The sequence below is a fragment of the Topomyia yanbarensis genome, chromosome 2, assembly GCF_030247195.1.
Source record: "Topomyia yanbarensis strain Yona2022 chromosome 2, ASM3024719v1, whole genome shotgun sequence".
NCBI lineage: Eukaryota > Metazoa > Arthropoda > Insecta > Diptera > Culicidae > Topomyia > Topomyia yanbarensis.
In genome coordinates, this window is record NC_080671.1 from 458,511,952 (window position 1) to 458,538,029 (window position 26,078).

The 26,078-nt window shown below is 43.9% G+C and overlaps 3 protein-coding genes across 6 annotated transcripts in view; 1 reads left to right on the plus strand and 2 right to left on the minus strand.

The window, feature by feature from the left end:
* The window catches only part of LOC131685892 (1-phosphatidylinositol 4,5-bisphosphate phosphodiesterase), a 179,333-nt gene extending 160,802 nt beyond the window's left edge, over positions 1-18,531 (plus strand). For all 4 annotated transcript variants that reach the window (XM_058969910.1, XM_058969909.1, XM_058969912.1 and 1 more), the window contains 4 exons: positions 36-1,447; positions 1,507-1,867; positions 1,931-2,020; positions 16,367-18,531. In XM_058969910.1, coding sequence (XP_058825893.1) covers positions 36-1,447; positions 1,507-1,867; positions 1,931-2,020; positions 16,367-16,435 — 1,932 coding nt within the window. In that variant the 3' untranslated portion in view covers positions 16,436-18,531. The remainder of the gene's footprint in view (positions 1-35; positions 1,448-1,506; positions 1,868-1,930; positions 2,021-16,366) is intronic.
* The window catches only part of LOC131685894 (uncharacterized), a 227,930-nt gene that overhangs the window by 171,657 nt on the left and 30,195 nt on the right, over positions 1-26,078 (minus strand). The window lies entirely within an intron of this gene.
* LOC131685895 (large ribosomal subunit protein bL33m) lies at positions 23,429-23,930 on the minus strand. The gene is made up of 3 exons (XM_058969916.1): positions 23,797-23,930; positions 23,587-23,690; positions 23,429-23,533 (listed from the first exon to the last, which is right to left on the minus strand). The coding sequence occupies exons 1-3, from the start codon at positions 23,835-23,837 to the stop codon at positions 23,481-23,483; spliced, it is 198 nt and encodes a 65-aa protein (XP_058825899.1). The 5' UTR covers positions 23,838-23,930; the 3' UTR covers positions 23,429-23,480.

The following is a 26,078-nucleotide window of genomic DNA, read 5'->3' on the forward strand; positions in this document are numbered from 1 at the left end:
ATTTTCAAGGCTAAATATTAGAAATATCATTTCAGCTGGAACCGGGTGCCCCTCTTCCTCCCCCTTCGGCAATGAAGCGCAAAATCCTTATCAAAAACAAACGCCTCAAGACGGAGGTAGAAAAAAAAGAACTGGAACTCTTCCTGCAGGGTGAGTTCGTGGTAGAGGATGAGGTGAAGGAGGATGCCAGTGCCGTACGTAAAATAGAACCAACCGAGGAAGCTGCCGCTGCTCCAGCGGCGGCAGCTGCAGCGACAACGGAAGGTGGTGACGAGGCTGCAGCCGCACAATACACTGGTTCTACGACCAACGTACATCCCTGGCTATCGTCGATGGTGAACTATGCCCAGCCAATCAAGTTCCAGTCATTCGAATCCGCTGAAAAGAAAAATATCCATCACAACATGTCTTCATTTGCGGAAACTACCGGCATGAATTTGCTGAAACAACAGGCCATCGATTTCGTTAACTATAACAAACGTCAAATGTCCCGCATCTACCCAAAGGGAACAAGAGCTGATTCGTCCAACTATATGCCGCAGGTCTTCTGGAACGCCGGCTGCCAAATGGTGTCTCTCAACTTTCAAACCTCAGATCTTCCGATGCAACTTAACCAGGGCAAATTTGAGTACAACGGAAATTGTGGCTACCTACTAAAACCAGATTTCATGCGACGAGCTGACCGAAGCTTCGATCCATTTGCCGACGCCCCAGTGGACGGTGTGATTGCCGCTTCCTGCGCTGTACAAGTCATTGCAGGTCAATTCTTGTCGGACAAAAAGGTCGGTACCTACGTTGAAGTCGACATGTACGGTCTACCCTCGGATACAGTAAGAAAGGAATTCCGAACCCGTTTAGTCCCTGCCAACGGCCTTAACCCGGTATACAATGAAGAACCGTTCCTTTTCCGTAAAGTCGTCTTACCGGATCTCGCCGTACTTCGATTCGGAGTGTATGATGAGAATGGAAAACTTCTTGGACAACGAATCCTTCCGCTGGATGGTCTCCAGGGTGGCTACCGGCATATTTCCTTGCGTACTGAAGCTAATTTTCCCATGTCGTTGCCAATGTTGTTCTGTAACATTGAGCTGAAGATCTACGTTCCCGATGGCTTCGAAGACTTTATGGATGCTTTGTCTGATCCACGTGCATTCATGGGAGCCGCGAAGGAACGATCGGACAACATGAAGGCTATGGGTATCGAAGAATCGAGCTCCGGTGCAGCAGCTGATGCGACGAAGGGCGCTAAGAAAGAGGAACCCGCCGAACCGCCGCTAGTATTCGATCCGATCACAGTCGAATCGCTACGCCAGGAGAAGGGATTCCAGAAAACGGCCAAAAAACAACAGAAAGATCTGGATGTTGTAAAGAAGAAGCACCTAAAGGAGCGAACGGCTGTGCAGAAGACACAGAATGCTGCGATCGAGCGATTGATCAAGGGAAAGAGGTAAGTTTGGCGGGTCTTCGAAAAAATGTATAAATGTTGACTACATGTTTGTATTACAGCAAAGAGGAAATTAAAGCGGATCCGGCCATTCGCAAAGTTATTCAGGAGCAGAATGCCCAGTGGAGCGAAATGATCGAACGCCACAAGAAGGAGGAGTGGGACCTGCTTAAGCAACAGCTGGATGATCAGCGTGAAATTCTGCGAAAGCTAATGGAAGCAACTCAGGCTGGACAGATGAAGCAACTTGAGGCCAAACACGAGCGTGGCATCAAGGAGCTGAACACTCGTCAAGCGAAAATCTCAGTTGAAACATCCAAGGAAGTCGCGAACGATAAAACACTCAAGACCAAAGGTGAGAAGGACCGACGATTGCGTGAGAAGAAACAGAATAATATTAAACGGTTCATGGAGGAGAAGAAGGTAATATATCTACAGTTACATTCAAAAATCGGTAGGACTAACAAATTTCTTCCTCGTCCACAGACGGCCCAAATAAAGCAGAACCGTGAGAAAGAGAAGCTGAAAGCTACCCACGATAAGCAGCTGGAAGAGTTGGCCAACGACGTGCAGAAGGTACAGAACGGTTACCGGGAAATTGTGACGCTAGAAACAGTGGTGTAGCCTCAGCTTTCACGTGCGCTTAGCCCGCCAAATAAACAACCCACCCTCAACAGAATACACTGCTTGCCGGCACAGGAACCGTACCTGTAAATATCCGCTCTCGCTCAAAAAGTGTGCTTGGTTGCTGAGCAGAAGCAGACGGACGGCCGACAGTGACTATTGGTTCTGGAGCGAAGCAGCAGTGTCTTTTGTCAAGCTAATCTGTGTTATCTAGTAGTTTATTTCGTTTTTATTAGATTTGAATTTCGACTCGCTAAGTTCGTTAAGTTTCGTATACTACACTAGTTGGCCAGCCAAAGTAAATTATTTATTTTATTTTGTGAATAGTTGAATAGTGGTTGAAGGAAATGATCACGCGTACCTTAGATCGTGTTCTGTTATTATTCATTAGTGTTTGTGTTAACATTATACCCAGCTGGATCTTCTGTTCGCTGCGATCACGTAAGCTATTTTATCATTGATTTGTTTTTTGTTGTGTATTCACATGTGTTGTGTGTATATAGCTACTAATCAAAAGCGATTGTCAGTATGTTCATCAGCGTATGAGTCAGATACATAAGTTTTTTTTCAGTACCGGGAGAAACTGGTAGTTCTCTGCACTACCCATAAAAGCATAAGAGTCCCATCTGTTGGATCGTATTCTGTACCACCATTGAATCATAATGCACAAATACCAGGTTTGTTTAGAAAATATAGAAAAAATACCAAAACATGGTTGTCCCATCCGCAAGGCTCAATGAAAATGTAAATATTGAACAGCGGCTTGCTGTTTTTGAATATGGGACTCTTATGCTTTTATGGACAGTGCAGCAAACGAGCAAAAAAAAACTGTTCCTTTATTCCCTACTTTTCTGTTTGTTCTTAGAGCAAACCAGAGATGGATTTCACTCTTATTTCTACCGGAGAATCCGACTGCAAGAACCGAGTACTGGAATAAACCTGTTCTTAGATTGGAAATACGACGTTACAGTCGTGATTCGCTGTCTGGGCCACGTAATTAACGAATTGTCAGATATTAACCAAAAGCTACTAGTCCGAAATGCAACTGCTCATATCTTTTCATTGTTCTCTCGTAGTTTGTTAAGGTTAATTTGAAGTAAGATTTTTACAACAGTTGCTTTTTAGTTAGGCGAGCGAATCACGACAGTACTTATGTATTTACAAAAATATAACGTTGCCTGAAAACACATGCGAATCATTTAGTCCGCTTCGTCGATTGATAATTTCGTCCATGCTACCATTGGTGTTGATATCTTGGAGATTCTTTTTATTTGCTAACTTCGGTTTGCAGGCTGTGATCGTGAAACCATCTTCTTTGTTTAGTAGTTCTATAAGCATTCAATACAGTCGTGGCTAGTTATAGTCTTCGCTTACAGGGCAACAGTTTATGTTTTCTTTGCGTGGTCTAAATATAAGAAGTGTCATATTCTAGGGCTGTGAAGAAAGAAATAGGAGGGATTGATTGAACACGATTACGAATGGTTGAAAATAATTTTTTCCAAGCAACACGAACGTCGTAACGAAGTTCACTTCTCCGTATTATCAGGTGTACGTGTTTTAGTCGTACCTCGATTACATTATGTTCAAATTTAAACGTAACGGTATCATACTCATATTGTACATATTGTCGCATAAGGAATTGCGTTGGAAACAGTCAGCCCAGAGCTAGAACCAGCAGCTACATTCCGTTCTCCTAGGACCAAGTGCTGCCGATCCGAGCTTCTACACAGAGGTTCTCGATCGAATGCGTGTCTACCTGCTAGTATACGTGAACGTCATTGTAGTAGTTAGCGAAAGTGAATCTGAAACAAGGAAAATCTATAAACAGTTGAAGAATGAATTAGAGATGATGGTCTTGTCAATCTGAGTTTTTTCTTAAGACTAGGAATTACCAGTACTAATGAGAACTACGGCATATCTCTTGAAGTTTTATACCGCGTAAGGCCCTTACTTTTGCTTACGGATCGTGCGTATATCAGGGGTATAAAATGCGAACGATAACAATTAAAACAAACTATATTTTATCGAACACATTAAACAACTTCATATAAGACGTAAACGATAGCGGTATGCTGCCGAGTTAGAGCCTAGCGTTGAACGAAGTATTAATTAATACGCCGCGATAGGGTTGTCCCCAACATCTCCCCTCTTAATAGAGATGATACAGATCAAACCTGTTCGGCGGTCTTCGGGTTCGATAATGCAAATCCGCTCGCAACAAATGACTGTGCTGGCGTGCCTGAAGGTTGAGTTGGAAGTTTCCACGTACCCAACAGGATGTCGAGTGGTAATGAATGCTGACCATAAAGCTTAGCGTAAACGGAATCGTTCCTGCAGAAAAACTCCGGTTGTGTGTGGTCGTCTGATGGTGGCACTGGAGTTCGTACCGTTGGAGGACGCAGAAACTCGAGATAGGTGCGTATTTTGCGGCCAAACATGACCTAGAATGGCGACTTTTCGTCTGGCAGCTCCTAGTTGGTTGTACTTCGGTACGTTAACAGGAATATGTCTAGCGCTTGGTGTGTCGATCCTCTCCCCTCTCGAATTTTTTTAGCAGCCCTTTTGAACGTATCAACAAATCGTTCTGCTTGACCATTTGATTGTTGATGAAATGGAGCCGTTGTGAGGTGTTCGACACCGTTTAAGGCGTATATTACCGCCGAGGTCATACGGGACGTTTGAATGATCTCAGGCCACTTGGAGAAGGAGTCGACGGCGTTCAGGTAATACTCGCCTTCGATTGTAGGGCCTCTTCCAGGTTGATGCTGGCCTCATAATCCTCATCGGGTTTGACGTGCTGGTTGATCAACCTCGATAGCAAGTCTGCGTCGCCGAACTTGTGGGTGGGTACGTACTCGATATTAAAATCGTAGAGCAGTAGATTGAGCGCAAACCATTGGAGGCGGTTGGCTGTATTCCATTTTTAGAACCGAAGATACGAAGCGAAGGGTGGTGGTCGATTTTCAAGCGAAAGTGCCGTCTGACGAGCATTTTGTGAAACTTCGTGACGGCGAAAACGATAGCTAAACCTTCACGATCCGGCTGACTGTATCCTTGTTCAGCTTTCGTGAGTGCTCTGGAAGCATGTTGGATGACTTTGATTGTGCCGTCGGCGAACTTGTGGCAGAAACGATGATCTCCAGTTTCGGATCATAATGTGTGAGAAGTAGATCCGAGGAGAGTATTTGTTTGAAGTGCTCGAACGCTCTCTGGCATTCCTCAATCCAATGGAACTTCGAATCGTCCTTGAGAAGATTGTCGAGCGAATATCGTAGCTTGCGCATATTGGGAAAAACTTGCCATAGTAGTTGATGTCCCCCACAAATGACCGCACTCTGGATACATCGGTTGGAGGCGGCAGTTTGGATATCACTTCGATTTTGGCCGGATCTAGGCGTAAACCGCGACTTTCGACGATATGACCCACGTACTGCACTTGCTGCTTGCGGAAGGTGCACTTCACGACTCGAACGGTGAACCCGGAATCTTGAATTCGTTCTAGAACAGTCCGTAAATTGCGATCGTGGTCTTCTTCAGTTTTTCCGCCGACGATGACATCATTGAGGTAGCCACAGGTGCTCTGCAGGTCGGCTAGCATTGTATCGATGAGCTGCTGGAACGCACCAGGCCAACTTTTCCAGTTAGTCGAGTTCCTTGTCAACGGCCCCATACATCGCGTACGCAATTGAGCGCTTCGGGTAGAAGACGGGTCGAACACTTTTTTCATATATATTCCTTGTTTGGACGTGAGTCTTTATTTTTTCCTTTTTCAAGGATTTTTATGAACGTGTCCACTGGAAAACAGACAGAGAAAGAATGACCGGAACAGTATGAATGAAGAAACGGTGCAAATTCACCTTTATTGGAAACACTGAGAAAAGATATGTCCTCAAGCAGGAATCGAACCTGCGATCTCCCAGTCTCTAGTTGGGTGCGTTAACCACTCCGCCATCGAGGAACTGTGATGATGCCATCACATATTCCCAACAGTATCATGATCACCGCCGCAGCCTCTAATACCTCCCAATTGACCCATCGACCCCCAATGTCTCCTATAAGCAGATCGTCACTTCTCCCTCTCATCGATCGGATTAAATCTCTCTCGTTGTCTATTTTTAGGTCCAGTGGACTGCGCTCAGGCTTGAGAATATTTTTCAGCTCCAACTTCACTTTAACTTTGCTGCACAAACCGAGCTGATCACTGAACACGTTTGGGAAAATCGACTGTAGTGCAGCGGGTGCCGCAGGAATGCCTGCATTGGCAACAGAAGGTGTCCATGGGCACGGACCAAAGGTTGAACCTATCGACCAAATCTGAACCGAGCAGATGAAGTTGTTTCTCGGTAACAAGGATCAATTGTGACGTCACACTAGAATTCCCCATCGAGCGACAAAATGTTACCGGATGCTGTTTTCGCTTTGACTGTTGCTGGCAATAGCACAGGACTACCGAGTTTCTGCCAACTCTCCCTGCTGATGACGGTAATGTCAGATGCAGTGTCAAGTTGCAGTCGAATATGCGTTCCAGATAGGCCAACAGATACAATTCTGCGTCGCTGTTGTACGCTGCATACGTCGACCACCACCACTTTGGCTGATACGTCTCGCTTCTTACGTCTGTCCGCTTCCAGGCTTCCGAGACTTTGCATTGTCGAAGTATCCTTCACGCTGTCCGACTTGGCCGTAATCGGAGCACTTATGGTTGTCGTAATTACAGTCCCGAACGAAATGTAATGCACCGCAAAGCCCAACAAGGATAACTTGGCTTCCTGCCGGTAGCACTCGAAGACAGTTGTGGTGACTCTCGGCCACGCTCTTCTAATCGCTTTCCACCAAACTATCGCTTGCACTTGGTTGTATGGTGCCGCAGACTAAATCATAGCACTGTCGTGTTTGAGGTTGTACAGACGCTGACACTCCTCGGAGAGCTGCTCCAATGTAACGTCGTTGTTGTCCTCAATTTTTGTGAGGAGACATGTACGTATCTCGACGTCATTCTCTGATTCCCAATTCAAATTCCACGCAAGCCTTGTTTATCCTGCACGCGAATGCCATATTATCTTCAGTGGGATTCTTCGCGATTTGCAGACATCGGTATCGACGACTTATAGCCGACTCTTTCGCTCCAAACAGGCTCTTAAACTTGTCAACTGGAAGTTTTGCTGAAGTTCCACCGATGTTTTCGTTACGAGGACGAACCGACTCTCGATAAATACAATTTTTGCATGACAGATTATTCCGCTCTTCGACGCCTTCTAAAGCGGATCAACTGGAATGAGTTGCAACATTTTGTAAATGTCGACGATGCTATAACTCACTACAACTGTTTACTTCTGGAATGTGTTGCAGCTTCAGTCCCAAAATATCAACCTGCCACCATGGTCTAATGGAACTCTTTTTTTTTTTTTTTACAATGGAGAAGACCTTTATGTCCTAGCCCAGTACACGTGCTAACGGTAGGGTCCAATCTACCACACTGGGTGCACTGGGGGCGTGTCGGACTCGAATGGTGACCGGCCATTAATACCGACTAAACTCCATTGGGCTCCGCCATCATTCCTTCCAGGAACTACCTCTCGGTATTACTTCTGGGGGGATGGCTGTACTGAATGTACTCATTCACTCTCACTCACGCGATCATACATCCTGTATGAGGCTTACTTGGGTGCTCTCTCAATCACACTTTGATTCACTCTCAAACACTCCCACATGAGGCTGACTTTTGTGCTCACCTTTTACGTTCCATGCGAGGCTGACTTGTGTGCTCACCTTACTCATTCCTTGCTAGGCTTACTTTTGTGCTCGCCCTACCCATCCATGTGAGGCTGACTTGGGTGCTCACCCTATCACCTGATTCACTCTCAATCGTGCCACTCTATTGTACCTTTGTCACTCCCCCTGGCATCCCATGTGGGACATTTTTCTTAGGCCCCACTTCTGACATACCATGCGAGGCTGACTTGTGTGCTCACCTTTTTCACTCCTTGCTAGGCTGACTTTTGTGCTAGCCTCTACCAACCTGTGAGGCTGACTTTTATGCTCACCCTTAACATGCAGTGTGAGACTGACTTGGATGCTCACCCTTTCACTCCTCTGCCACGCCATGAGGCATCGATAGCTTAGTTCCAACATACTACGCTACGACCCTCCCGTCTTGGCATGAGGCAGTCCACTTATACGCCTATACACTCACTCTTCTGTCTTGCTTCGGGGTGGCTGGGTTTACCCCTTACGCGGTTGCCAGTCGCTGCGCCAAACCTGCCTCAGCATGGACAGACCATTCACTCACTTTTTTTTGCGCTCGGCATTTTTCGCTCCAACTAACCAATCACTAGTTAGTCGTGCCCGTCGTCTGTTACTCGGTTCGCCAGATTACCTGTAGCCTACTGGCAATCTGGATGGTAGCAGCCGAGACTGCGTTCCACTTCTCCACCGTTTGACACATCCGCTGAATAAGGGTATCCGGGGTTGTGTCCCAGCCACAGACGTCAAGCATTGCTCTTCTTTCGACGTCGAACCGATGACATACGAACAGTATGTGTTCGGCAGTTTCATCTACACCTGGGCAGTCCGGGCAGACTGGGACCTCCGCGTGCCCGAACCTGTGGAGGTACTGACGAAAACAGCCATGGCCTGACAGGAATTGTGTCAGGTGGAAGTGAACTTCCCCATGGGGTCTTCTCACCCAGCTCGATATGCTAGGTATCAGCCGGTGGGTCCACCTACCTTTCGAGGAGTTGTCCCACTCACGCTGCCATCTGACGACCGAGGTCACCCTGGTGCGCTCGCGGGCTCCCCTATTTCCACGTAGCTCAAAGCACTCCTCATCTTCCCGAATGACCAGCCCGACTGGCATCATGCTCGCTATCACGCAGGATGCATCGTGTGATACCGTGCGGCAGGCAGATATCACTCTGAGGCACATCACGCGGTAGGTGCTCTCCAGTTTCTGTAGGTAACTGGTTACCCTCAGTGCTCTTGACCATGACGGGCCGCCGTACCTGAGGATAGATACGGCAACGCCTGCCAGTAACCTACGTCTACTGGCGCACACCTTTGAGCTGTTGGACATCATTCTCGATAGTGCTGCAACAGCAGTCGACGCTCTCTTGCACGTATAGTCGACATGGCTGCCGAAGGTCAACTTGTCGTCTATAATGACTCCGAGAGACTTCAGACTTCGCTGTGAAGTGATCGCGACTTCTCCCACATGGATAACTGCATGTTGTGCCGACTTGCGGTTGTTGACGATAACTACCTCCGTCTTATGATGAGCGAGCTCCAGGCCTCTCGCGCTCATCCATTCCTCCACCGTGCTAATCACGTGTTCTGCGGTTAGTTCTACCTCAGGAATTGACTCCCCGTAGACCTCCAAGATTACGTCGTCGGCAAAGCCGACGATCTTGACCCCAGGAGGGAACTTCAGTCTCAGAACCTCGTCATACATGAGGTTCCATAGCACCGGGCCTAGGATCGAGCCCTGCGGGACTCCGGCGGTAATCGGAATCCTTTTCTGACCGGCATCGGTCTCGTATAGCAGTACGCGGTTTTGGAAGTAACTTTCCAGGATCCGGTACAGACCCACCGGTAGGCTAAGCCGGTATAACGAGAGCGCGATGGCATCCCAGCTTGCGCTGTTGAATGCGTTCTTCACGTCAAGTGTCACTAACGCACAGTATCGAATACCTCGCCTTTTTCGTTGGATCGCTATCTCGGCAGTATTTATCACTGAGTTGAGAGCGTCCACTGTGGACTTACCCTTCCGAAAGCCAAACTGGTTGCTTGACAGACCGTCCGTACCTTCCGCGTACGGGGTGAGCCTGTTGAGGATGATCCTCTCAAGCAGTTTGCCAGTCGTGTCTATCAGACAGATTGGTCTGTACGCCGATGGGTCGCCTGGCGGCTTCCCGGGCTTCGGCAACAGCACCAGTTTCTGCCTTTTCCATCTATCGGGGAAACGGCACTCGTCAAGGCATCTCTGCATAGCTAGCCTGAACATGTTCGGGTTCGCTATGATCGCTGCCTTGAGAGCGTTGTTCGGAACTCCATCCGGCCCTGGAGCTTTGTTCATTGCTAGGGATTTAGCCACTGCGAGTAGTTCTTCGTTCGTCACTGGAGCCACCATTTCGACCGTGCCCGCACTGTCTCGTAGTGCAGGTGGCCAGGGGCTTGTGGGAGAGACGGGAAGAGTACTTCGATAATCGTTGCCAACCGGTCCGGAGACCGTTCTGGGGGTGAGGAGCCCCCTTTGGTCTTGGCCATCATAATCCGGTAGGCGTCACCCCACGGATTCGCGTTGGCACTCTCACACAGGTTGTCGAAACACGCTCTCTTGCTGCTTTTAATAGCCTTGTTAAGGGCTAATTTCGCAGCTCGAAACACTTCACGGCGGTTCTCTCTTGCATCCTCGGTGCGAGCTCTTTGCATCCTACGTCTAGCTCTGAGACAGGCTGACCGTAGAGCTGCAATCTCGGCACTCCACCAGTATACCGGGCATCTACCGTTTCTTGGCAGTGTTTTTCTCGGCATAGTGGCGTCGCACGCGCGTGATAGAACAGCTACCAGCGCATCCCCGCTTAGACTGTCGGTGTTGGCCTCCAGTCCCAGGGCCGCGGTGAAAGCTTCGCTGTCGAAGTGATTGGACTTCCACCCGCGTACCTGACAGGGATCTCCCGCCCTCGGATGCTGCACACCATAGTTGATCTTAAAGCGGATTGCTAAGTGATCGCTATGGGTGTAGCCTTCGTCTACCCTCCATTCCATGCCTGGAGCCAGACTCGGGCTGGCAAAGGTCAAATCAATCCACGCCTCCACTCCGTTTCTACGGAATGTACTAGCGGAGCCATCATTAGCTAGCACAGTATCGAGTTTCGCAAACGCTTCCATTAGCGCTTGACCCCTGCTATTTGTACAGCGGCTGCCCCACTCCACTGCCCAAGCGTTGAAGTCTCCCGCTATTACTACCGGTTTCCGGCCCACGAGGTCCGACGAGAGCCTGTCGATCATCTGGTAGAACTGTTCTATTGGCCACCTTGGTGGGGCGTAGCAGCTGCAATAGAACACACCATTGATCTTGGCAATCGCCACACCCTCGGCGGAGGGGTGTATTGCCTCTTGAACCGGGAACCTTCCCGTTGTACAGATTGCCACCATTCCAGACCCGTCCGACACCCAATTGCCGTTGCTGGCAGGGATGCTGTACGGGTCTGATAAGAGGGCGACATCTGTCCTCGACTCCGAGACCGACTGCCACAGCAGCTGTTGGGCTGCTGCACAATGGTTAAGATTTAGCTGTGTGACTCTCACGGCTTCTTCTTATTTAACTCACCGAAGGGACACGAAGGTCCGCCCATAGCATGTTTATGGGCTTGCTTCTTAGAGGTGCAAATAAGGCACTTATATGCCTTAGTGCACCCCCGCTCTTTATGCCCCTCCTCGCCGCAGCGACGACATAGCTTGCTCCTATCTATACCTTTGCATTCGTATGCTTTGTGGCCGGATTCAAGGCACCGATAGCACCTATCCACTGAAGGCGGCTGGGGTATGCTAACTGGACATACTGACCAGCCGATCTTCAGTTTTCCTATCACGGTAACCGCTTTTAGTAGCCTGAGGTAGTTGCGTGCCGGAGGGTCCAGCTCTCAAGCGCACAGAAGCCCGCTCAATTACTGCGCCACATTGCTGTATGACGGCAGCGACGACATCATCTGCGATCGTGAACTCGTCCAGTTGCTTACACTGGAGAGTCATTTCCGCCCCTAACGATCTCATCTGGGCGCTTTCATCCAGGACCTCTTGGGCCAAGGCCTTGTAGACCGCACTAGATTGTGCGCCTCACTTCAGCACCAAAAGCATTTCGCCTGTATTGGTGCGTCTCACGCTGCGCACGTCTTGCCCGAGGGCCGAGAGGCTTTCGGCCGCCCGCATTGACTTTAGGACGTCGGCATATTTGTCCTTGTCGGTCTTTAATGACAAGGCCTCGCCTCTGTCCTTCTTTGCAGGTCGAGGTGCGTCCGGCATCGGCTTCCTCCTACTGACCAGCTTCCAGGGGTTTTCGCCCCCTGTCCCGGTTGCGCCGGATTGCTGGTCCCCCTTTTCTGCCCGACTGGGTCGGTTGCGCGCAGGTTTACCTCGACCAAACGGCGTTTGGCCGTCACGGGTACACGCCGTTTGGTGTTACTTTTTGCGCCCTCGCCTGGTGACTTCCTATGTCGGCCTTCTCTCTTCCCTCCACCCTCTTGGAGGCCACTGTCTGGGTTCCCCTATCGGCCTTCTCTCGACCTTCTACCCTCATGGCGTAAGTCTGCTGTTCCTGTCTTGCGACTCGAAGAGCTTTTCGGAGCACCAGCAGGCTCTATTTCAGATCCTTGCTGATGTTTTGTTTCGCATTTGTAAACTCGATGATACTATCGAGTTGCTCCACAACTTGACGCATCGCGGTTAGTGGCCCGTCCAGCGCGTTGGTAGGACTATTTCCTACCACTGATGGGCGTCACTGGTGCTGTCGAATGCAGCCCCCGTCGTTCCACTACCCTCCCCACTAGGGGAGACCTCATCAAACCACCTTTGGCGAAGGGGTTCGGCACCTCCGTTTGTTTGTTTTTGTTCACTTCGCTCATTGATCCCACGAGTAGCCTGAGAAAGAAAGGTCCGCCACGACAGAGCTCCGCAGTAACGTGGTAAGGGACGCTTACTGTGGGGGTTGCCCAGGTACCTCACAACCTCTGTTAACGATCGAGCATCTTTTTCACCTCCTCGACCACTCATCCCTCGGCCCGGGTCGCTTCACGCCTTGGACTTGAGGTTATGACCTTTGTTGCTTAACGTGGTCCAGATCATCACAACCATCTTCCTTTACCAGGGCTTTGGACCTGTAGCTCTGGTTCTCAATAGTTCCGAGTGCGTAGGTTATTACAGACATGCTATTATTGAGAGCCGTCATTCGCTAGCGGAGTTGCATTCGCTGGAATCATAACACCATTTCCGTACTCGGAGTGAGCAGCTCCGATAGTCGTTGTGAGAAAAGCGATTATTCAACAGGGTTAAATACCCTACAGGGTGCCCTATAGCAGCACCAGTACTCTCTTCACAGCCGCAAGACATCTTCGCGAAGCTGGTAAATAGTAAGGTATTTTGTCAAATGGATCTCTCTAACGCATTTCTACAGGTTGGGGAGCATGACGAAATGCTCACGGGAGCGCTACCGCAACAACCGACTTCGCCCGGGAGTCAAAGCAGCGACTGCCCAGCCAACATTTTGATTCACTTTAAAAAGTTGCAATTTGATTAACTGTACTCTTCAACGATATGAATTGATTGTATAAAATGCACAGATCTCTTCTACGTGAACAAAAGTGGAGGCCATATACGTACAACAAATCGGTATAGTAGAACTATGTGATTTACGACGAATTTTGATCTCATCAGAAGCATTATACAATCATCTAGCTTATCATTTTGAGTTTATATATGATCAACTTTACAATCACACATAAAGGTTTATGCAGCTTAAGGTCCCCAATGTGGTAACAAGAAGTATTTAAAAAAAAAATATTATGAAAATAAAATGTCAGGATGAAATTTCCATAATTCTGTTATAAGACACAGTTACGCCCACACTGGTAGATGTAGATATGTTTTTAATGGGTGAGGTTGGAGTTACTGGAAAATCAATTATTAAAATTACCTGCTACGATTTACTTCCAGTTTCGAACTTGAGATCTTCGTATTCCCAGCATAGCCGCTATGTACTCTTCTATTTATATACTGTCAAGCAACGATTATATTTGATCATTTTTATCGCTTTGTGATTACGATCTAAAAATACCATAATCCAACCTAAATATGGCACTCCAATGATACCTTCTATACTTGTCAAATCACAACCTACATTCTGTACTCAAGCCATTTTTATTGCTCAAATATCGAACTAGTCTGGCGGAGAATTTGCGAAGTGCTATAAGGAGGTGACTATTTTTTTTGAACGATTTTGCAGCTTAATCCAATTGCAAATTAATTTCTATACAATGTTTCAAAATTGTCTATTATTTCGCATGTACAATTTTGTTTTAAGTTGTAGTGGACTTATAAATAACTTCAAGTCAACATTGTATTTCGATCATAGATTTGCATTTTATGTGAACTTTTCATAACAAAACATAATTTTTGCTTGCACTATTTGTAATTATGATTTAGTCTGTCATTATTTGTAATTTATAGTAAACTTTTATATACGATTGCTGGTTTGCTGGGTGGCGCCTTTCAGAAGCTAGTGGACACAATGCTAGCAAAGTTGGAGTACCCGTCAGGCTATCTCAACGATGTCTTAGTTGGTGGTGTAGACCAATGATATACCAGCTTCAACGAACCTTTTCTTCCTAGGGTAAATTAATTATTATGGCAAGTTTGTCCCTAGTATGCGAACGCTTCGATATCCTCTCGACGAACTCTCCACGAATTGAAAGAAGGTCGTCTGCTCGTCCGAATGTCAACAAGCCTTCGAGAACTTCAAAAAGATTATGTTGTGAAATTTTCTGGGATCATCGGATTCGAACCCTGAGTCAAGACAGCATAATGGAAACTGAACAGACAGGCGGACCTTGTCGAACAAGACGTAAATAGGCAAAACAGCCCCATCAAAGGTTTCCCGATACGATTTTGTAGGAACATACAATGCTGCCTTGTCCTGTGCGATAGCCATTTAAAATCTTAGTTGACTGGAGTCAAGGAGTCTTTCAAACAGCCGTACTTCAGAAGTTCCATGCAAGAAAAACTCGATTCGGTGAGCACACCATCGGTCTCAACTTTGTTGGCGGGTATGCAGATTCGGTAGTTCTTCATAAAATACCTATCGTTAGTAATACCATTTGCTTGCTTTCGACAAGATATCACAATTCTGAACTTTCAAGATATTTGCAACTTAGTAAATGATCTTTAATCCGAAAGAAATATGGTCCGACTGACTTCAATGTGTATGATTTTCAACGGAAAATCGGAGTTTTCGATGACGAATCTTGTTCGACATCCATTTTACCATCAGCTAGGTCTTCTTCAGGAGAGATCATTTATGCACGAGCCGAGAACCCGACGTAATGTGAAAATTTTGAAAATTCGAAGGAAAAGACTGAAATTATGGAGGATAGAAGCTAGCTAGAAGTAGTCACCTAGCTTTACTCGATGTATGGCTGGATGCTACCGATTTTCTTAGCAAATGACACAAAAAATGTATAATAACCTACAGATCATAAAAAGGATCTTAGTGTACAATCTACAGTTCAACATTTGCGACTGGAATTCACATTAAATTAGCAACAGTCAAACGCGAAAGGGTCCAAAGTGTTATTCGGTAGGTTTTACAATTTTACAACCGTCGGAAATAAATATAACGGTGCTGAAGGAACAAATATTCAAAAAAAATCTTTGGATTTTTGTATGATAGAGGTGGGTTGAATTCCCCAATAAATTATCTACTCAGTAAACCGATCTATATGTACTGTCTCCCGACAAAATACTACTTTCGACGCCTTCAAAGACCTAGCGTCAACTGATTTCAAAATGTCTCCCGAGAAAATACACCGTCAGTCGCCTTCAAACACCCTTCAATGGTGATATTATAGACAAATCTGCAGTGAACTTCTATTTAAAATTTCACAAGATTGTTGTGTTCTGTTGGTGCCCCATATTGATGGTTTTGCCCGAAATAGGCCAGGCAATTTCGATTTCCTGTCACTTTCAAAAGATTTTGTGAAAATTAACTGCCTCTTTTCTTTATAAAAGACATACGTACTTTAAAATTGGTCAACAAGTTACCGACTGATTTTTTAAATATTTTTTTTATTGATCATAGTAGGCTATAGAAAATTTAACGTTTGAGTTAAAAGAGATAGCGCTTGGTCGTCTTCGACAAAGTTGTAGAGAAGTGTTTTTTTTTTAATTTAGCAAATGATATGTCTCTGTCACTCACAGTAATCGGGTTATGAGACGTTTTCTATGATTAACTCCTTAATTTCTTATATTTACTTATAACTTATGTTTCGTATCGTGTAAGCAACTCGTTCCAAAACTATACATTTAATCGTTTCGTTTAACTTCATCATAAAAAATCTTCGATTTACAAACCGTTGTTACTATATTTAGTCTGATTCTTCCCGTTTCCTGCTGTCAAAATATCCCACTCAAACTGCTACAGGAATCGCCGACGCGTGGCTTACTAATTACTGTCTAACTAATCTAAACGAAATCTTTGCTTAATAATCTTCTGATTTGTTTATTTTTCCATCATCTACTATACACTTCCAGCTAATCGATATGTACACAATCGAAGAACAGGAGTACAAGTTGACCAGCAAAATGGAGTTCTATGCCTGAGAGTTCATCGCGGAGCCTCCAGAAACCTCCTAAAACTATCGGAAGAACTGAACTTGTAGCATTAAGTGAGCATTATAGGGAGTCACCAGATTATTGCGACGACAACTACAAGAGTGAATAAAACAACCAAAAAAAAGGAATACAAAAGAGTGCATTCCGTTTGGCATAAGGGTCGTTTGGGATATGCTGTGTTTGACCACGAGTTACTAATTGTCATGACCGCGATGATCTGAATGCAGCGCAATTTTCAACACGATCACGACCAGGTCAATTAGGTATCGTAGAATCCAAATTTAAACCGGAAGATTCTACGAGAGAGCTTTCAACAGAATCACCAACAGAGAGTTACATGTCAATAAATCTGCTCATAATGGGGAAACTAGCACGTACCTATTTGTTGTCATTTAACCGAGTCGACAGTGACCATATGCCAGACGAAATACACTCGATAATGTAAACATAAACTTTGAAGTATAGAAATACGAAAAACCCCATATTTTAGGAAATTATTAAACAGTTGTATGTTCCATTATCATAGCAAGATTGTATAATTTTGAGCAAAAGAATATAGGTGACCCAAAATAAAACAATGAAATGGAATAAAAAACAATATACTATTAGTTATAACATAAACTACAATTACCATGGTCTAGCGTAGCAAACGAAAAGTGAGATTAGCTGTTTCTGTAAAGGCATATTTTTCGCGAATGCAAACATTGCATTGTTGCTTTTGTTCCAGTGAAAAGTGTGCTACCCATCAAAAAGCCAATTTGCTAAGTTAACAAACAATTTAAACAAACACTCGGTTGATTCTACGTATACATAGTGTGCCATGGGCCGCGTTTGTTATGTTATTTTACTGTGTTACTTTGATTGACATGGTTAAGTTTCGAGGCTTTAATTACAATTTAGCGTTCTACCGTCACACATAGGGAGTCAATTAGAAAAGAAAAACAAATGCAAAAATATTTTTGGTTTCTGAAATCACATATTTAAAGAATTCCTTTATTATATGCTCTGGATGCAATCAGATGTTAAGTATTTCGTCTAACTTGGAAGCAAACTGTAAGAAATAGAAAAATGGAACCTACCACAAGGCATGTAATGGTAATGCCATTGAATTTTTAAATTCTCTAAGGGTACACCATATAAATATTATAAATCGTCAGAAAGAAAAACAATTTTTTAAAACAAGTTACAAAACGTAGACTAAGATAACAAGAAAGTATTCAACCAAAGTATGACCTCCCCCACCTCCTTCCTTCCAGAAAGTTCCTCCTACGTAGTCTATCGTTAAGTCCATTCATGGTTCCCCTCTCCCCGCTCCTTACACATGCAAATGTGAAAAAACGTACTGCTGTTAGAAATATAACAAACTTGAAATAAACTACAACAAAAAATCATGAGTGCCTATAACGCAAAAAATCATCCCTATACTTTTCACCAAACACGCATGTGAATATCGAATTCGAATGCTTTCCGTTTCCAAAAGTACACATACACACACTCACTCATTCACTCACTCACTGACACCTACACAGCGACAGATGCATGCGCATACAGAAAGACATTCAACGAAGTTTTCACTTGTGTCCAAACCATTATAAAACGTGTAAACCTTTTTAAGAAACAAAAATCACGTATTCTAGTCGTTAATATGTAAGCAAACCTTGAAATGATTTACTATTATAAATGAGCTTATGATGAGTTCTGATGGTAAAAAAAATACCAAAACAAACCATTGTTCAAAATTAAATGGAAGGAAACAAGAATAGAAACCAAATGTAGTATTACTCTCTCTCTCAGTTGGAGAAACAAGTGAACTTCTCGATACACGAAAATCAAATCAAACATACTATTCCACGACTAGAGAAAGCCAGTATCAGAAACGTAGTATAACCAACAACCAGAATATAAACTTAGCAGAGATTTAGGTCAAAAAATGGAGGATCTATTTTTGTAAATCTCCATCCACTACAGTTAGCAAATAATGGATAGTTTGGGAGCATCCGAGAGGTTGTGCTCCAAGCCGAGGGCAAGTTTAGAGGGGTGAATTTTGAGAAAAGAAATCAAAATAAAATACAACCATTAGCAAAGCTGAGCGAATTTCGTTCGTGGAGTGAATATCACACCATCCTGCGATCTATGGCCTATGGTTACCAAACTTTGTCAGTTGCAAGTAATGGGGGTGATATATCTCCAATGTGGGCAACTGCGGGAAAACCGGAACAGAAGGAGATTAGTAGGACGTGGTTTAAATCTGTTTAGAATTACACGTATAGATACCCTAAAAAATTCAAAGCAACTGATAAAGATTGGAAACCTACGTATAAATTACATGCGCACGCACTTGAAGCTTTGATAGTAATACTGTGATATAAATTTGATACTTATTTTATTATTGAGCTGGGACTTGCCGACAGAAAACGATCCTGGAATGTACCGCTAGGTTTCTGTGATTCTGAAATGGGAAGTCGGCAGAGCTAACACCTACTACGTCCCGAGATCAAATTTTTTGCATGGGATAAAACGACTATGTGCAGAAATCTGTTTTTCACAATACCTGTGAAGACGAGGCCACTTGTTGCAGTGCCGCTACGAACGCAAAGCAACGTAACCAATTGAAACGTCATAAGCAGTCAATCAAGATAGATGACAGGGAAGGATAGGTGACGATCGCGACAGATAGAAAAAAAAGTTAAACAACGTGAATGGAGTGTCGACGAAAAAGTTATCTATTTGAGGTATATTTCACTTATATATACATTATTTCTTTATCTAAATCTAAAGTGAATTTTGCACTTAAAACTATTGCTTACATCGAACAATTACACGAACTTGTATTAAAAGTAAGTAATCTTAGCTTATAACTAAAAGTGAGGTTAACTTACATGCGGTTATTCTTATAGATGGAAAATTGCGTGAACCTAACGGTGTGATAACGGCAAGGATCAGCGATCAACCAAAGCTACGGTTAGCAAAGCTGGATCGAAACGCAGCAAAAACAATTCCTCCGGCAACGCCGGCAGTCAGCATGACTTCTAGTGCTCGTGTGGCACTAGAAACGCAGATGCAAATCATAGAGCAAGAGAGGCAAATATTGGAACGGGAGCTAAAAGAGCAGGAAGATATACGCAAGCAAGAGCTGGAAGAAGAGCAACGGCAGCTAGAGGAACAGCCTAGACTGATGTAAAAGGAGAAGACATTGCGGGAACGCAAGTTACGAGATTCGAAGCTCTTCCAAGAGAAACAACCGCTGATCATCAGACTGCAGTCTATGGAGAAAAAATGCGAGCTTATGTTGCAACTCGCCGAATATAGCAGTCACAGAGGCTCAATTGTTGATTCTGCTGGAAAGGTCGAAGATTGGTTAAACAAACGGTTGCAAATAGATGGCCACGCGAGCGAAGGTGATAGAACCGATGAACCACTGGGCTCGGCTCGGGGTCCGGCTGTCTCACTTCCTCACTCTGGTGACTATCACATTCATCCACCAGCGAATATGCTACCGGTGACCATCGGCGCTCAGCAAATTGCAGCTCGTCAGGTAATGGGTAAAGAACTACCAATGTTTAGCGGTCACCCCGAGGACTGGCCAATATTCATCAGTAGTTTCGAGCAATTAACGGCCGCTTACTGGAACACGGATGCGAAAAATCATATCCGCTTACAACGAACGCTGAAAGGTCACGCGCTTGAAACGGTAAGAAGTCGGCTGCTACTTCCTAGTGGCGTAGGACAAGTTGTTAAAATCTTGCTAACACTCTGTGGTCGGCCCAAGTAACTCATCCGGTCGTTAATAGCGGTACAAAATCTCGTGGACCATCTCAAAGCTCTTCAAAGACCGATTTTCGACGTTTACGCTTGTGACCTTCGGAGACTTTATGGCCGGGTTCGTCAACGCGGCCAGTAAAGTGAGTTTGAACTGCCATGTTTCGGAAGATCGTCTAGACTAGATAAGCAGAGGTCGAAAGAGAAAGCCAAACACATTCATCGGAAACAATGCCAACAGGAACGTCCCCCAGAATTGATAAGCACGTACCGAGAAAGACCTGTGCCATGTGAAACGTGCAAGGACATCGCATAGCAGAATATGCTCGCTTCAAATCACTGAACGGGGAGACAAGGTGGAAAAATGTGCAGCAAAAAGGTCTTTGCAGAACTTGTATGAACAACCAAGAAAAATGGCCTTGCAAATCGTGGAGAGGATGCGAGATAGATGGCTGCCGCGATAGACATCACAGTCTTCTTCACCTTTCATCCGTCAAAATTTCTGCCAGTCATTGTGCTATTGAACAAAGGTGCTGCTTCAGCAATTTTCGCCTTGTAGCCAAGCTGTTAGGAGTTAGTGGGGCACCGGAGTCGCTTACCAACTGGCAATATGACAAGACAACTTAGGTCCCAGCAAGTGAAGTTTGAGGTTGCGGGTGTGGGCAGTGCTGTACGACGAAAGCCGATTCAAGCCCGCACAGTAAGCCAGTTCGTTCTTCCAAAGCAGACAATGCGGTATCAAGATCTTACGGAACAGTTTCATCGTTTGCGGGGGTCCCGCTGGAAGATTACGCATAGGTTCAGCCGAAGCTATTAATTGAACTGGATAATCTGCGGCTTACTGTTCCGATAAAACAATCCGTGCTTCCCCAACAGTTATCCAATGGCTGCTCGTCGTCTACAAGCACTGGAGAGGAAACTCCTCAAAAACCCGGAACTGAAGCAGCAAGTGAACGCACAAATTGTAGATTACGAGACGAAAGGTTATGCCCACAGGGCAACCGAGGCTGAACTACAGTGTGTAAAGGCTGATTGTGTGTGGTATCGTCCATTAGGAATTGTGCTACATCAAAAAAACCGGGAAAGTTAGACTTATATTGGACGCTAACCTTTTGAAAGTGCCTAATCTGCTTACGTCACTTCAGACTGTTCTCAGCTGTTTTCGTCAATTCCCGGTAGCCGTGTGTGGTGACATAAGAGAAATGTTCCACCAAGTTAAGATCCTTGAACCTGATCGTCACTCGCAACGCTTTCTTTGGCATGAAAACTCTCTGCGTCATACGACCTTCGTTATGGACGTGGCCACCTTTGGGTCAACCTTCTCACCTTCATCGGCCCAACACGTTAAAAATTTGAACGCGCAAGAGTTTGTTGGCAAATATCCTCGGGCAACTGAAGTTATTGTGAAGAGCCATAGCATTAATGACCTTCTAGATATCTTTTGGACGATTCAAGAGGCAGTAGACGTGATCAACGAAGCAAAACGCGTACAATATTTCGGCGGATTCGAAATAAGGAACTTTCTGTCCAACAAGATGGAGGTTCTGCAGGGAATCGGTGAAAGTTCTCATGAAGCGATTAAAGACCTTACACTAGAACGCGAAGGAATCACAGAATCTGTCGAATCTGACGAAGTGATAACGCCAACGGGTGAAATCTATCGCCGGAAAATTCAGTTTGAGTAGGGTAGATTTCCCGCATGGAACTATCTGAGTATATCGTGACAAAGCTGGAAGCTAATTAGCCAGGAAACAGATTCCGCCACTGGGAAAATCTCAGTCGGAGTGCTCCAGCCGAATCAACACGCTATCCCGCTAAAGAAAAGATATCCAGGACAACATCTGACATCGTACCGTAGTCGTGTAGGTTTTATAAAACTTGAGCATGATGACTATGTAGTCGTGTAGATTTTATTGCATAAAGACGATCTATACGTCTGCGAATAAGCTTCATGTTCATGAGATATACAGCAGAGCTATCATTTTCCATCTCCAGGGTTAAAAATGCAGAGCAAATTTGATTTCTTTCCTTTCGATAATTACTGGATCTCTACCAAATCTACAGTGCAGATCAAAAAACGATTGTTTTGATTAGTGTTCGCAAACAAGATCACCCGGAGCACTACAGCCCTGCATAATCATCGTCTCTAAAAACTTGATCGTCATCTCGCCAATACCATCAGCATGCGTACACCGATCAGCAAATTAATCCGAAATGGAACGGGGAATGAAGGAAGGATACATTACACTACACAGCAGGCTGAGCGAGATCGGTATCATCATCGTCATCACCATGTACCTGATAGCGGGTGCGATGAGGAAGGCGGATCGGTGAGGCTCTCTTGTTATCACTCGGTATCAAAAACATCGCAGGAGAATGAGTGATCTTGATCGTGCTGCTGTGGTCGACTGATGGCTCTGGAGGATTGCACCAATCTGGAAATCTACCTCATCTAGCACGTAAACTGCAATTTGGGATATAGAAATTAAGATACAAATTAAGTTAAAAATAAATGCCAGCATGCAGTTTGTTTGTCCGCTTAAGAGCGAATAAAGGCGCTTTAACCTAGGCTCATTAGCCAGGACAAAGTGTAAATACCTCTGTCCCATCCCAAAGGAGTGACATTAACCTTTTTAGCCAAGTCACTCCCAACTATTTATCATATCCACTTAAAACTGAAACGGTCGGTACGGTTGTCCTCGTTTCTTCTTTAATCAAGGTTCAAAATAATTCATTATTTCAATTATTCAGTAAATGAATAATTAGATTGCCGTATAATTTTGAACCATCTTCAAAACAAACTCTGCACAGTAGGCCTGGCCGTTTTAATATTTGCGTCACATTACAATGTGCTGCAAATATTAATGTTGACAAGAAAAACACTAAAGATAACTGCAGTCTTTTCCACGATGCTTTTCAATACTGGCTGTGTAAGAGAATAGAATAGAATGCAGTTTGTTTGTCCGCTTAAAATAGTTTGTTCGGTAATAAAATTGTGTCAGTGTAACAAGTGCGTTGTTTCTGGAGAGAATTTTTGTGCTCTGGTTCACCTTTCGGCACCGGTTGGGAAGATTCCCACTTCATCCAAGTACGGCTGCGAGGATTTGAGAAATTAGACATTTTGGGTATAAAGTTTGAACGTTTTAATGAGCATTCGCAGTCTTATCCCAATTTCGTAAAACAACTCAAGTAGGCTCTCGGAATGCAACGAAAAACACCTCGTTAACCTACTGAAACATTTTTATTCAGTTAAACCTAATTAATCGAAAAAATTCTAATTTAAGCTTCTGACACGTCTGCGTTCTTTGTAGAGGCTGTTGCGTTGTACTGAAATATACATACAGTTAGACCACATCGGTTTACATAATAATATTACTTACTGTACGGATCGAAGCGAATCAGCTCCAGTTTATCAGCCAAACGCTCGCGAATCTTCGTAAACTGATGTCCACTGACGGCACTTTCCATCAGCACGAGAATATTCCTGGGGTAAGAAAATTGGTTGATTTCTGTTCGAGTATATTGGTCCGTATCGGCGAATTCCAACTCAGTTTGGAGGATCGCAATAGAATGAAATTATAAATACTCACTTGCTCTTCGCCTTTTTCAATAAAATATTGGTGATAAACATTGCTAAAACGATATATTTTAACACGATTTCGTAAAAAAAAAAATACCAGCAAAACAAATCAAAATTTGCACGTTTGACACCTATCCTGCATATTTACATTACAGCCAGGGTGGCCAGATTGAATTTCAGAATATCGGTAGACCACAGAAAAACAGACCTATTATAATGTCCGCGGCAGTGAAGCGATTTTGACACAGCCAAATATTGTCCCTACTTTTCCAAAGTGTAGTGGCTAAGGCCTTTTCAAATAGCTATAATAATTGTACATAGATAGTATCGCACACCCCTGCGACAACATTGATTTGGCTCTCAGAGAGAACACCAATGTAAAGGCTGTAACAGTGGACATGTGGAATAGAGTTTCATTCTTTTAGAGTCTACGGACGAGTCAAGTCACTTTATTATTTGATCACAATCCCTGGTTTCTAGATCATATTAATTGGCGACGAGGGTGAAAACGTTTAAGAAAAGTTTAATACATCGTGAAAAGTTTTATCCCAAGTATTTTTTATCGTGTAAAAATCGGTATCTTTGGCATTACAGCCTAAAAGCAGCAAAAGTGAAGTTTCGATGCCGCATGTTTAACAAAGTGCTTGGTAAAAGTGAATTTCTTTGTATAAAAGAACAAAGAAGCCTCGTGGTGACGCCGAAGCTACATCATTTTGCCAGAGTGCAGAAGCTTTCTTTTATTTTACCTCCATCAACAGCATTTGGGAGAGAGGAAATAAAATCTCTTTAGATACCAAGTGAGAGAACAGGCAAGCTTTGGTAGCCACTTGAGTATTTTGAAAGCTTTTCTGCGGCTTTAGTCAACGAGTTTGGCTTTATATGCATGAAGTGAACATCGCCGGACACTGAGGACTGATGAGGAATCAACAGCAACGTGAGAGGTGAATTACATGTCAACTTCTCACTGAGGAAATCGGTTCTCATCGACGGTGTTCCAACGGTTGATTTGCTATATTGGTGTGTTTGGATTTGAGAAGTTTAGTGCCTAGTAAGGAAACTTTTGAGTAATTTGGTACTGCTGCACAACAAGTTTTCAGGTACGTGATTTAATTTCCATACCCGAATAGAAATGTACAGTAACAAAACCATGATTTTCACTGTGACAGTACAGTAATTTTACAATAATTTACAGTAAGTTTTAGTGTTATGCTACAATACAAAAACAATAAACTTTAACGTTTTTACAGTAAATTTCAATGTAAAATAGACTTTTACAGTGAAAAAGGGGGGTGGTTATGTATCTTAACATTAAAAAAATCAATTTTTCTCCATACATTTTTTTCTCTAAAACAGTAAAATTTAATGTGAATGCACTGTATCAGTTTATTGCTGAACAGTGAAATTTATTGTTACATGAAATTTTATTGTAAATCTACTGTGAGAACTTGGCATCGAACAATGTTCAAACAATAATAACTATAATATAGCGCATTGCGCATATAATAAGTGCGACAGAAAGTGCGGAAACGCCAATAGAACTGCGCTTTAACATTGAATCGTCTTGGTGTCTATTACGCACTTATGTATTATCCAACGAGGAATAAGTGCGCCTCATACATGAAAACGATTCAATGTAAAAGCGCACTTTTATAAGAAAAATCGCACTTTCATGGAGTCCAGTTTTAAATGCCACGAATAATATTTATTGTTTTATGATTGTTTCTAGGGTAAATGCTATTGTAAAATTCTATCCGGGTAGTTGCATTTATTTTTACATTTTTTTTGTTTTGCATTCGGTAATAATTTTGTTGTTTTGTTTCATTTTTAATTAATTAACAAAGGATGCCTTTATCAGCAACTACCGAGCCTTATTTACCAGGATCAATTCCATTTAGCCAATATTTAGAACAGCTTGAATGGGTGTTTCTTCATAACAAGCTAGCATTAGGTGATTACAAAACATCGTTTTTAGCTGTTTGTGTCCAGGAAGTGTATACAATGTTGAAAAAACTTTTTCCTGGGTATGATTTCAAGGTTTTAACTTACGATCAAATTACAGAGAAACTAAAAAAGCATTACGATAAGAATGATTCTGAAGTGATTCACAGTTTTAAATTTTGGTCCCGTAAGCAAACTCAATTTGAAAAAGCGGAAGATTATATTTTATCGGTGAAAGTTCTAGCAGAAAGATGCTGCTTCGGTGATTTTAAGGACAGGGCTGTAAGAGATGTTTTGGTCATGGGAGTTTATGACAGAAGTTTACAACGGAGGTTATTTGATGAAGACAACTTG